At 34.0% G+C, this 14,707-nt stretch overlaps 1 protein-coding gene across 1 annotated transcript; it reads right to left on the reverse strand.

Moving 5' to 3' along the window:
- Window positions 1–244: 244 nt before the first annotated feature.
- Window positions 245–8,949, reverse strand: LOC138336844 (eukaryotic translation initiation factor 4E type 3-like). Its single transcript, XM_069286436.1, has 7 exons — window positions 8,767–8,949; window positions 7,233–7,305; window positions 6,665–6,759; window positions 5,152–5,212; window positions 4,528–4,594; window positions 3,062–3,217; window positions 245–2,706 (listed from the first exon to the last, which is right to left on the reverse strand). Exons 1-7 carry the CDS (start codon window positions 8,922–8,924, stop codon window positions 2,660–2,662), a joined length of 657 nt encoding a protein of 218 aa, XP_069142537.1. The 5' UTR covers window positions 8,925–8,949; the 3' UTR covers window positions 245–2,659.
- Window positions 8,950–14,707: the final 5,758 nt, after the last annotated feature.

A 14,707-nucleotide genomic window follows, 5' to 3' on the forward strand; every position in this document is an offset into this window, starting at 1 on the left:
AGTGGTCACTTCAATACAGTAAACATTCATATGTTAGCACTTTTGTCCCATAAAGTGTAGCAGATCTTTTGTGCAAAAATATGATAGCCTAATTGAACATGTTTAAATCATTTTGCAGCAAGTTGTTTGGAATGCTCCACCATTGTAATAAGAGAATCTCACAGTTAGATAGACAGTATGATCTAGAAACTTGTGGTGTTCTCTGGTCAATTGTTATATGGTTATCCAGCAACACACGAATTGTTATATGGTTATCCAGCAACACACGACCTTTATCTATCAAATATACATATAACACCAAGGTGGAGGGTCTATTGTGAAAACACCTGGACTATTCCAGATACCACGACCATGTACAAGTGACTAATTACATTATGTATACAAGCTTATATGTTTTAGCACTTGTTCACAATCAAAGCAAATATGTTAAATCATGATAATGCAAATTACACTAAATATTTACAATTTCTACAACAAATGAGGCCTACTAATTGATTATTTTATCATTCCAAATTAAAAACGAGTTAAAATTTGAGCACATCACAAAGTTAATGGATAATACAAAATAAATCAATATACACAGGATTTCTGTTTCGAATTAAGAAGCTTTGGTGGAGTCGAGTGCTTAATAGAAGCAAAGAACAGATACAATGTAGGACTTCAAAGAAAGTAATGGGTTTACTTTTGAGAGTTGCAGGATTTCCATATCATATACAAAATGTATATCAATTATAGATAACCCATGACATGCTTATAGTGTATACACACAGGTTATCGTTGAGAAAACTTTTTTTTCATAGTATGCAATTTTTACTAACCAGGATATGCTTAGCTTTGCGATTTCAATGTTTCAGAATATGAACAAAGGGAAAGAATCCATCCCTTTTAATATAACTTTTTCGCCATACATTATAACTAAGTAAAATGTTTTTGGTATTAAATATGTAACATCGGTAGTTTCTTATCTTAGTTAAGGTGTAAGTTTTTCTTAAGAAACCTTAGTCTTCACAATTAAAGCAGTTCAATACCAAACAGCTGTAATGAAAAAAAATAAATAAAAAAAAATAAAAAAATAAAAATAGCTGTATATGAACAATTTTACAGTAAAAAAAGTTTTCTAGCACTAAAGCGAAAACAAATCATATTCCATATAAGAACAGTTCTAAAATTTGGTACAAGTGGGTTGGATGGGACAATTTTAAAGGCAGTGATCCCTCTAATTAATTTTAATCATATTTTGTTAAGAAAACATTTTACAGGCAAGTTGGGATTCTACAATAATTGTCTCACACACTACTAGGATATTCTTCATAATGTCTTTACAGGGATGTATATAAAGCAATACATATTTATGTCCAAAGACAAAAATCTCAAACAAATCGGAGAATACTTTATGATAAAAAAAACAAATGTTCATTAAACTACATACACTAATATAAATATCACAGATATACTACACTCTTCAATTCACACTAACACAGCTATTTAATGCGTTAAAATTAAAACACTGTGAATATTAACAAATGGAAATCACTCGTCCATACCAATTTCCAACAGGTAAGCAAATTTATCTAACAATACTCTCATACAACCCTAACATTTTCAGCATTCCGCTGAGTAAAACACTGTCATCACTATTTAATTTATATAAACCGGAAATATGTAACGTTAATGTCATAAACATAATTTTCTATCAGCTTTTTTTCTTTCTTTTTTTGCCTCCTTCAGATTCCAGTTTTATCAATATTTAATTGACTTAATTTATAAGAAATCCTTTAACTAAAATTTCTTCATAGAAAAGCATTACAGGGATTAAAGAAAGTTCCTTAACTTATGAGATTTTTCTAAACTTTCTAAATGTAATGCTTTCATATGAAGAATTTTAAGTTAAGAAATTGCTGTAAGCTTAAGAATGTTGATTAAACCTGACCCAGGGGCATGCGCAGGACTGTAAAAGAAATTCAGAGGTCACAGCGAGAAATGTACGTGTTCAAATGATTAAAGGAGCCAAAACAGTGCCCCTTCTATCAATTAAACTAACTGGGTGATAGGAGATCTAGATACAAGTGATAGTCAAAATGATAATGTAGGGTTTTTTAACGTCTCAAAATACTTTTTGGCTTTGTTATGAAATCATGTGTTAAATGTAGTAAGTCTATGTGGAAAAGTCCACAAGTAACACTACAATATTTTATAACTATGCTATTTTTTATATTACAGAGTTATCTGCCCTTGCTTTGCGGGTTTGTGAGTGTAACGTCATACTTTTTGGAGAAAATGACATGAATTGCGCTCACAAAATAATGATGTCACAATTGATACCTACCCACAAGGGAGCTAACTCTGTAATATGCAAAGACGGAATAACTTTGTATTCATAATACCTGTATTAACAGTACAAAATTTAAAATAAGTTAATACTAATCTCGCATATCTATCTCCCCACAATATCACCACGTCAGGGTAGTACCACTGATTAACCACCAAACAGTCCTCGGCTCTAGATGTCCGATATCCAACTCCTGATTTTCCCAAATGGAGCACCAACAGAAACCTCCCAAAGTGAAGTGTCACCAATCCCAGCTTCTGCAGTCAGTCACCAAAGTTCAGGTCTAAGTCCAACCACAAGTTGTATTTGTCTCAGTCTGTTAGGCGCAGTTCAGGGAAGCCTTTTTTCTCCTTCAAAAGCCTGGTGTGTTTGGAAAGCTTAAAAAAAATTGTGCACAAATAAATTTGACAATCTACGCTATTACATAAGTCTGGATTAACAATAAAAGTTTAACAGGTCTGACCAAATGATTTAAAAGTAAGATGGTGGCATGAAAAATAAACAGCAGTGTGTTTCCTTGACTATCGAAGGCTATGTAGCTAAAAATTTAGAGAAAAGACGGTTTGTATTACACAAATTGTAAATTATGTTCCCTTTGGAACAATTATGCGAAAGGATTTGGTTTGCATTGTTACGAACACAAATCTTTAAACTCCAAAAAAATTATAACAATTTAAACGAAAGATCTTTAAAGGCCCTCATCAACAGAGCAGATCCCTTGGATCTCCCTACCTTTGTAGAAAACAGCTGTGAAGTTGACGTTGGGAAGCAGCTCCTTGACTTTGGGTATGATGGTGGACTTTTCGTGGAGTTGTGACTGTTTATTCCATATCTGTATAATGTCATCTCTCTCTCTAACACTGATGCTCAGTCCTCCCACCTCATCACCTTTAATCAATCAATCAATCACATTAACCAAGGTAATTGTTTGAATGATTTTTTTTAATCCTGGATGTAGCAGCGAAATAGTAAATCTGTCACATAGAACTACAGGTGCATAAAATCCAACTTTTTTCGCGTGCTATTAACTTTTGCGAATTTTGTGATCCGAGCAAATACACAAAGATTTATCTCCACAAATTAACATTTACAGTTGTACATCAATGATTCGGATAGAAAATTCCGGACATTTTTAAAATCCCGTAACATTAATCTTTGCGAACTTGTTCTGAAATGGAAATTTCAAAATTAAAGATGCTCCACCGCCAAGAGCACATATGATACCTATCATTATAACAATAATTGGTGTTTAATCGTTTATTTGTAAACACAAAAAATAATTTTAAATAATTTATTTTGCTTTCGTAGCATGTGAAATCAATACTGCATTCCATATAAGACATAGTGCCATGGAATTTTTTTGGGGGTGCAATTAATTATTTTTAATATTTTTGTCTTGAAGTAAAATTGGAAGCTCAAACTTTTCAATGGTGTAAATTAAGTAACCTTTGTAACCGAAGAAGAATACGTCTGCTCCTGTTTTTGATAGAGAAAAAATACCATTTGTCAGCGGTGAAGCATCTTTAAGTAGCCACGATAGATAGTTGGTTTACAGTACATGTATGTGTATTTCAAATTAAATAAAGGAAGATATCCAAAATCAAGTTAAACTAATGAATTTATCAATAAGTCAAGTCAAATAGAGTAAAAAAAATTTTTTTTTGTAGTCTGTACATTTAGGTGCAACATTTTACGACACAACCTTTAAAGATGCTCCATCACTGACAGAGCATAAATGATATTAATCACTTGAACAATAATTGGTGTTTAATCGTGTATATGTATGTCTAATTAACACAAAAATTATTATAAAATAATTTATTTTGCCTTTGGTGCATGCGCAATCAGTACTTCTTTCCATATATAATATAGTGACACAGATTTTTTCGGGATGCAATTAATTATTTTTACAACTTTAACTTGAAGTGAAATTACAAGCTCAAACTTTTCAATGGTGGTAATGGTGTAAAGTAAGTAACTTTTGTAACTGAAGAAAAAGACTTATTCGTCTGCTCCTGTTTTTGATAGTGAAAAAATGTCATTTGTCAGCGACGGAGCATCTTTAATGCTTTTACGAGGAATGCTGAGACCTGAGTAACTAAACAGTCCTTCACTAGATGTAAGCTCTTGTGAGCTGAACTAGACTAACAACCAAAGTGACTTAGTATATTGTCCATTTGTCTAGATATCAGACTGACCTTCTGCCATGTTATCAGACAACTGTTCTCCAATAGCTGCTAGAAGTAGCTCTTTCCATACCGTCGGCTGAAATTTACAGTAAAAGCATGTATAAATGAATTTAACATCATACAAATCCTCTTTTTTTAATCAATTTTGTTCATTGTTGCTCCAGAGAAGATATTATAATCTGCTTCTGTTTGCAACAAACCTGTGGAAACAACCACCTACATAGACACAATGTTACTATCTGTTAACATTCACTCTGATTTCATTGAGGCATATATAACTGTCATCATAAATGCATTATTGACAGTTAAGATGTAAACATTTTAGAGAGCTCAAAATTGTAAACTTTTCTTGTGTGCGTTGTTTAGTTTTACATCCTAATATTTCATTATAACCATGGTCATGTAAGGATGTGCCAGGTTTGATGGTGGAAGTAAACCTAATAACCTGGAGAAAAACCAGTGACCAGCGGTCAGTACTTGGCAACTGCCTCACATGGGATTCAAACTCGCGTCCCATAGGGGGAGGGCTTGTGGTAATATGTTGGGACATCTTGACCACTCGGCCCCCGCAGCTAAAGTAAACTTTTTAGACAGCTAAAAGATGTTGTTACATCACATAAACATCATACTTACTGAATCAAACTTATTACACTTCAATCTCCAGTTACCACCTTGACAATTATTTACATCTTCCCTGGAAAAAAAATAAATAAAAAACATCAATTTTTTTCCCTTTTTAGGCAGTTTACACTTTTCTACAGTCTTACTGTAAGCAACGCATACAACCCAAATATCAAGAAGCATAGCAATGTCTTAGAAAATAGAGTCATGATAACAGCTAGCTGGCTTGTTCAGGTGCATGTCAAACACATTTCATTCTACCACTACACTTTCATTGCCTGGAAGGGATGGATCAATGGCTGAAGTGTATGACATTCCATAGAAGTAGGAGAAGAAAATGTACAGCCAGATCATAGTTCAAACCCGGGACCCTCTGAACACTAGACAGCTGCTCTACCAATACGTCAATTTTGCGATACTAAAGTAAGGAATTACCATTAATTAGAACATATCACAAGACAGAAAACTTACTTCTGATTTGCTAAACACATGGGTGCTTTATATGCTACAATCAAATAAAGTCTATGTCCCGGGACAATACTGAAGTGGCGCGATTTTGAATAAGAATTTATTATGATGTACTTCACTCTTCCATGACATCATTATGTTGCCATAGCAAAGACATCAAAATGGCGAACAGGCTACGATATACGAGGAAAAAAAATCTGGCTTTTTTCTGCAAAAGTCAGATAGCTACAATGTAATTCTTCTTTATTTCTATGGTCTTGGATTTCGTTTGAAGAAACAGAAAAAATATCATATTTGATATGCTGTGGTTATCATGTAATTACATGTAAATGTAATAAGTAAAGGAAATGTTGCACTGGGTGAAATTCCCTTGACAATTTCATGAGGCAATATATTAGTGTCCTCTCAACTAGCCCATGATTAATAGATGCTAAATAAAGTAACACCTTCCAGTGATAGTGACATCATATCTTTAGGTGATTTTTGTGGCAGTCACAATCACCAGAAGGTGGAACTAATCGAAGGTGAATTGTTCTTTAATCATGTCATTTTAGTATCTTAAAACCCCTATATATGGTCACCGGCGATCGACCTGATCCAGAACTGTTACTCTATCACTAGTCCGCCCGCCACCTATGTAGTGGTGACCGATTGATGAAGGTACTTTTTAGCATCCAGCTCCTCCTCTTTTTGGTAAATTTGAGACTGACTTGGAACTGACTTGGAACCGTCATAAAGATCGTTCAGGATTTGTGCTGGCTATTCTGAATAATGGGGTACTCCAGATAAAATGGGGTTCCCTAATTTATTTGGATGGTGTTCCAGTAAAAAAGTGGGGTTTGATTTTCTATACTTAATTTACTCCTTGAATTCTACAACAGGTAATATGTAGGAATTCCCTAATTTATTTGGATGGTGTTCCAGTAAAAAAGAGGGCGGTTTGATTTTCTATACTTAATTTACTCTATACTTAATTCTACAACAGTTAACATGGCTTCCAATAACTTTTACCTCGGCGGATTGCTATACTAGAGGTGACACCTGGAGAACAACTTACCACAAAGGTCTGCGTTCCTCTCGCATCAGGTGGTAGGTGTATCTCACATTTAACATATCCACACCAGGGATGTTGTTGTACACACCCCAGAAACCCTGAAAAGACAAACAGGAGCTGTAATAGGGTCTTAATATCTTATTTCTATCATAATTAAGTGTATATGCACGACAAATAGGTCATATCTTTAATATAAACAAATGTCTCATTAGCTACTCAGTATCCTTTCTCCTTTATAATTACCTATACTGATTTATTTAGACCTAATCATAAAATACAATTTACAAGTCTAATTCTGGCCGAATATATAGAGCTGTCTATATAGAATCTTAGTTGAAAGGGTTAGCAAATTTGACCTCTGTGAACTTTAACGAAGATAAAAGTCGTGATTAAAAAAAAAACTTTCTAGACTTTCATCCCAGCTCAATATTCAATCTCTAGCTGCACTTGTAGACTATTGAGAGCTGATTTACAAATTTTATATATGATATACTTTGACATTGAGATGTACTGTATATGTAATACACAAAGATAAATTGTCCTGGTGATGTCCTATCCGCAGGGTATGTACCTGCACTGTATTGACTGTGTATAGTTTTCTCAGTGTTGCTTGATACTGGGCAGCAGATGTCCCTGGGATGGACCTGGTAAGATAGAGCAGAATTATCATATTTTGGGTAACTTTTGATATTAACACATGCATTTAATTTGTTAAAAAACATTTGAGTTCAGTCTGAAAAAACCACCCGTTCATATCTTAAATTAGTACACGTGACTTTTTCTCGCATTTTCATTGGCTCAGCCCCCAGGCACTATTTAGCCATAGTCCCAGGACTATGGTTTCCCGCGGGACTTAATAATGGTTTCCCCACGACTATGGTTTGGCGCGCTTTTTGTTACGAACGTCATATTGATGAAAATGACGTCACTGTCGCTATCTGCGCTGTTCACTGGCAAACATCTCTGTGCAGACGACGATTTGCAAAACAATAATGTCATGGTTTGGAAACTTGAATGCTGACGAATTTACAAAAGATCAAAATAGCAAATTGAACTGAGAAGGCAACGAAAAATATGCAGTGAGTATTTTCAAAGATTTCTGCCTGGAAAAATGTATTTAGACGCCTCCGACGATGACATTTCTAAACGTTAGACGTGGCCACACTCATTTAAATAAATTGTTATTGGTGATCGTACGTAATTGTTTGTCCTATCATTTTTTTTTCAATTCCTTATGTGCTAAAAACATTATTGCCTTCTTTTGAGGGCATTATGGTCTCATAGTGTTGACTTGTGATGGCATAGTATGCCATCCCTCGACAACACTATGAGACCATAGTGCCCTCAAAAGAAGGCAATAATATATAATTATCAAATTGTTTTAGATAAGTTGGTCGGATGTAAGGTTCTTCTACTTTTTTACCGGATACCAGAGCCTAGAGGTACATGTACAAGTGTAAATATATTAAATGCCTTTGGCCTATTCACGGCTAGAAAAATTGGTTAAGAATATCAATCAGAACAGCTTACTCTAAGTAAGGTTGTTTTTGTTACAGCCGTAATCTAACAAACTTACTACGAAGCTGTTGTGATTGATATTCTTCATTAATTTATTTAAATATGAAATTGTCATCATGTCTGCATGCTTTTTTTCTCTTGAACAAATCTATGTTGGCGAAAAGGTCAGCCAATTCCATAGTATGTCATATCTCCAACACCAACTCATGACTTGTTTTATCTTTTTATATGATATATTATCTACAGTGTATATACTGTACGTAATGGAGACAGGAATCGTACCGAATGACCCTGGGTCGCCATCCAAGATAGTTTATGTTTTGGCATCACTTGTTCCAAGTAATTTGGGTCAGATTCAAAAATGTTGCCCAGAAATACACCTGGTCTATTTCACAATTAGATCTGATTTGTGTAAATATATCACGTAATTCCTTTCAAATAAATGATTGCATCCATGTCTAAAAATTGACCGTACTACAAAAGGGACACTATCTAGCTGTCGAAAGAGAAAGTAGGCCTAAGCTCGGATGTCAAACCTTGACCAAATTTTTTCACGTCAACATTGCACATAAGATCAAACGTCATACTTATCGAGCCAAAATGTCCAGGGAGTATTCAAAGGCACGCCCGTCTGCTCTGAAGAATGGATTTCGCTAATTTTTGAGCGAGGAAGCTGTGGACTGCCGGTCATTCTGGATTCAGCAGCATTAATACAACCTATCTCTGAGATACTGGAGGCCGCCATGGTATACCATTGCTGTCTCAGGTACGGTCAGGTCATGTGATCAAAACATTATACGTCATTCTCTGGTTTGTTTATCCGGAATCTCTCGGGTATTTACCATCAGTTGTATTGTTTTTTCTTTTTAAGGGCGCATAGTGCGTCTTTTGAGGAGGATTATGACGAAAATTAAAAAAAAATAAGCATAACTTGTAAACAGTTTGGATCCCTTTAATCAACTATTTATAAGTCTCACGTCCTTGCTTTAATGTTCGCAGTGCTTGCTGAAAACGTTTCTGATTGGCAGTTGGCCTTTATGCATGACTTGTCGTTTGACCAATCAGTGATGTCTAGATCCACATATCGTTAAAGCCCAGTCAATCAATCAATCAATCAATCAATCAATCAATCAATCAATCAATCAATCAATCAATCAATCAATCAATCAATCAATCAATCAATCAATCAATCAATCAATCAATCAATCAATCGATCGATCAATCAATCAATCAATCAATCAATCAATCAATCAATCAGATATATACTTTCTAAATCTCTAGATCTGTTTATAGCATGAACATCTATTTTTCTGATACATACATATAAATTTCATAGTCTGCTATACCTGCCTATTAGTGTTTTCCCAATATACAGATAATATCAGAAACACATATTTATGTAATCAGAAATGTTTATGATATGATATATGTTTCTGTAGGATCAAGGATGAATACGTGTTCAGGTGTATATCAGGATTTAGATAGGATACCATTTATCACGCAGGAAAAAAAACATTTGGCAACAATATAAAAAACCTTATAATATAGGTATTCCATGTCATGATTACCTATATGTGGTTCTAAATTGGTGTTCAAAATTTTAAAATTGGTGGTCGAATTTCAAATATCTATACCCTACATAACTTAGCAGCGTTCTGTACTAGATTATCTCCCCTATTTTGAAACTAGCCAAATTTTAGTGATTTTTTCTCTCTCTTAATATTCTAGAGACTGGTGAACAGTCAACTCCCTACGTATAATCACATATTTAGATAGTATGCATATGAACTAAAACTATCAACTAAATAGTATAAAACTGTTATCTTATAAACACAAATTAACCCGACACGAAACTTGTATCATTATGGTTGTCTTGGCTATATAAAATCAGCAAAAGGAACGGACTGGGGACGCCGCCTTGTGGTAGTACTGACTTTAATTTTCTTTTTTTATAGTGAAATACTTTCAAACAAAGGCCTAACCTCCGAACGAAGAAGACGTCTTTTATCTATTTTAGTACCTTTACTGCTGTTCCATAACCTTTCGGTTTTTATTGTAGGCGATTATGGAAAACGTTTTTAAAATGTTTTCTCAGATACTGAAAAAAATGTACATGTACTTGTTTTAGCGGTGTCTACCTGTATATAATCAACTTACTTTAATTTCATTGTTATACTAATTTCTATGGGTAAGAAATTTGAGGTTACTTTTGTGTCAACTAGATTGACCATATTACAAGTGTAAATTTCAAAGAAATTGAATTGTAATGATCCAACTTGATACATATCAAAATACGATTTACATATCAAAATACGAAGTACTGAGTTCGGCTGGGAATCGGCAGGGAATACGATATGCTACTGACTCAACATTTAATTTAACTTAATAGAAAAAGTGACAGCCTCTATGTTCATATCATAAGACATATTACACATATTATGTGTTGTGAATGGTTAATTACAATTGAAGTCTAAACATGTATCAATAATATACATGATGTCCTTTAGAAACGGAAATATCAGAAGGAAAGGACTGAACAAAGTGAAGGAAAACCATGGAAGGAGATATGATGAACATTGATAAGCCGAAAGTTGTGCGTAGTGGATTGTGTACTTGTGCCATCTGGGTCGAGAAAGATCATTCACACAGTCTTAAACAATGCTTCTTTTTTAGTGAAAATGTCTTAACTATAATTTATGATAATATAAATGAAGGCCTCTGTCACATTCTTTTCATATACCTGCACCTTCTTACATCCTATCTTTACCTTTCCCTTATCCACACTCTCACAAAAAAATACTATTTTATTGTTAATGTCATCTTGTATAATTTTGTATGTGTTACCTAATATTGTATGGAAAGGGCTTAATATAAGTTGGAAAAACTTGTGCCCAATCCCATTGTACATATTTGATACAATAAAATATGTTTAAACTAAATTTTAGATTGTTTTCCAGCAGGAGTTCAAATAAAGTCTTTCGTGGTTTATGGTTTCACTTTCGAGTCTGGCAAACTATGTCAGACATTACCAACCACATTCATCATCCCTAGTCTGCTATTGGTAGATATTGGTGTCTTTGGTGTATCATATTTATTTATGTATCATCTTTACTATCACCGATTTATATTTCACTGAATTGAGACTTATGTGTGATGCAATGCTTTTTGGTGTATATACATTAATGTATAATGATTCGTACATTGAAACAGTTTAGTATACAGGTACATGTAAATCAAGGTTTTGAGTTAACTCTCCTACATCGTGATATATAAGTACAAGAAAATATTATCATATGTCATCAATATAACAAGCCAAACTATCATGGACCTGTTTAATCCACTGTATCGGTGACAATAATTACAGAGGTTAGTACATATAGCAGTAATCAATAGTGTCACACGGGTATACACAGGTATAATGGAAAGAAATCAGAGTTACCGGGATTGTCTTCACAAAGAAATAATATAAATTTGAATGATAAAAAAATCCATCTCTACTTTATAAGTGACGATATAAATCTAAATTAATTTATGAATGTTATAAACTTACTTCAAAGTGTTATGTTAAATAGTTAAACCTTAATTTTGAATAGAGATGCAAATATATATGTATTAATAATATTGATATTTAGAAAGATCGATTTTATTTGCTATATATAATGAAGTTCACATCTGGGTTTGTTTCATTCTTCTTTCAAACACAGGTACATAATGTACCACGGTGTAATCAAAGCTCCCCTAAACCCTGATTGGCCTTCCCGTATGTTTGCGTACAAATGTAGAGTGTTAAAGTGTACTAATACTACTCTTACATCCACATTTGTCTGTTTCCTCCGTTGGTCATCGGATCGGAAGTCCCTAGGTGACTAGCGCCATTAGTGAGCTCGAAATATGATAGGCGATGCTGAAGTGATTGAGTGAGCTAGAAGACGGGAGTAATATATATGGTGTGGAATAAACAAATGGTGTTGTATTCTGTTATTGGATATGGTACAATACTTGTCATGAACGTTACTTCATAAAAAAAAAATCATGAACGTTACTTCATAAAAAAAAAATCATAATAATGGCAGGTTTAGAGGCTAGTGAAACTGATAATATATTATTAAGTGATACAACATATTTTAAGATTTTCTTCCTCTGGTGACCAAGTATATAGACGAGACCCTTCGATTTAGCATGTAATCGGAAGATTGACAACGCCATCCTTGATTCTCCAGTTTTTTTGTAAATGTTTACATATTTTGCACGCCAGTATCTAGTTTTCTCAAGGACGGACAATAATGTAGATGAAGCATATATATAGATCTTTGAGTTTTCCTAACAACTGTAATACAGGTGATAAGAAAAAAAACCCAAAAAACAACATAATATGTCTGTTTAGGGTTACCCGACCGACTCTAATTTTTTACCCCGACCCTAATAATTTTTCCACTTTTCTACGGAAAAAAATAGAATTCGGGATTTCGATCTCATACTCCGGTTCCGGCCATTTTTTTTAGATTGAAAGACATTAAAAAATTGAAAGACATTAAAAAAAATCCTCCCGACCTACCCACCCTATTTTTTTGGCCAATGTAACCCTAAACAGACATATTTTTTGACCTTAGCATATGTACATACAATTCATTTCCATCGCTTGTTCTCTTTCGAAGATTTTTTTTCCAAATCTCATACAATTCTTTCACTAACTGTAAACAACAGCGCATTTATGGCTGTAACCAATCCCCAGCTGAGGTTTGATATTTCCTCAGTTAACCAAAACAATGCGACAATGTCTGAAAAAAATCTTGATTCAGAACTCATTAGGGGACAAAAGTCCTCAAGATTTTCTAACCACCACCCTTCGATTGACAGTTTTCATTTGTCTTCTAGTTGACCAACACAACTCCGCCCCACCCCACCAGTGGCGTAGCGCCCGTGCATGCATGCAAAAAATAATCTGACAAACTTTTTCGTTCAGTCAGTCTAGAAAAATACCCACAACATTTGCATTCACGTAACGCTGCAGAATATAAATGACGTATTAATACATGTGATATGACCCACTGTATACTTAACATAACTTTGTGCACATTTGAAAGACTTAATGAAGATTGGACATTCCGGAAATTTGCTAGAATAGTCTGTATATTTCCGGTTACCAAGTTGTTAAATATGGCTATGTTTGAATCATGTCAAAGACAATATTAGACTTCTTTACCAAAATCCCTAAAGCAAATGTGGATTTTGAAAAGGCAAACACTTACGATTACCAAAATAAACAATATAGCATGAAATGTTAGAAATATTCTAAAAACAAATAATTATGTTAAAATGATAGCAAAACATCTAAAATTGCACTTGCAATATGTTTTTGGCCTTAGAAACGAGAAAAATGTGAATTTTTCAATTTCTGTATATTTCCCATCCCGTTATAAAACGTGTGTTAATCGATGATTTCCGGTGTATTACTCACAAAATAGTTGACTTTGTTTTTTGTCGAATATGAACAGGTTGTGGATTTAGAAAATATTTTTTTTTTAGAAATAGACATCTAAATATACCAGAATATGTAGAAAACGTGTCATAAATACAATGTTTAATTTCTTTATTGGGTGTTCGTGGTCCCTTCTTTCGCAAATTCCCCATTTTGACAGTGTTCTTTGATTAGCTGTCGTAAACAAACCAACACATGAACTTAATTTTAATTTTGTTGAAAATATTCGCCATTAGTTTGTCCTCAGTACAAAATTCAGCCATTGCTTACTATTTTAATTTTTACAGCCAAAATCCGTGTTTTTTGTTCAAGCACTGGCCCCGAATTCCCGAAACAAACTTTAAGTCAAAAACTGACTTAAGTCACAAATTTTCATTTGAGTTACATAAGAAAAAAAAAGTTTTGACTTAAGTATACACTTTTGTTTCGAGAAATCGGGGCCAGGCCAGTCTAGTATTGTACGATTATATAGTGTAAACAAAATAAAATCACCACTGTCCTAATTTTGTGAATTATTTTTGCATGGTTATCGCCTATAAATATCGTGACCTCCATTTAACCATTCGTAGATACTTTAAAAATAGTTACAATAGAGGTAAAATAGCTACTACATTGTAACAATTTCCCGTCAGCTTTTGGGGGGCTTTGCCCCCCATACCCCCTACCTCGCCCCTGGACCCTGAGCAGGGGGCTATCGCCCCCTGCACCCCAAGCATGCAGGTCTTTCAAAACCTAGCTACGCCCCTGCCCACTTAGATTGAGACGAAGAAGCCGGATTTATTGATACCTGTTCGATATAGTTCGTTCTTTCATTAGAAAATATAAGTGTAAGACATACTCGTATAAAAATGTATCTAAAATCTAATTCTAGCACTATAATTCTCCATGTATAGATTTTAAAGAATAGTTTATACATTTTTGAAGGAAATTCATCTAGTCGTCCTTCAGATATGTAAACAATATATATATATATCGGGATAGTTTTAGGCGGGGGAATATTTAATGTAAGAGTTACCGCTCTTGGCACGTACATACATTTGCACTAGTCA

This window comes from Argopecten irradians, chromosome 12 (genome assembly GCF_041381155.1).
Source record: "Argopecten irradians isolate NY chromosome 12, Ai_NY, whole genome shotgun sequence".
NCBI classification, from domain to species: Eukaryota; Metazoa; Mollusca; class Bivalvia; order Pectinida; family Pectinidae; genus Argopecten; species Argopecten irradians.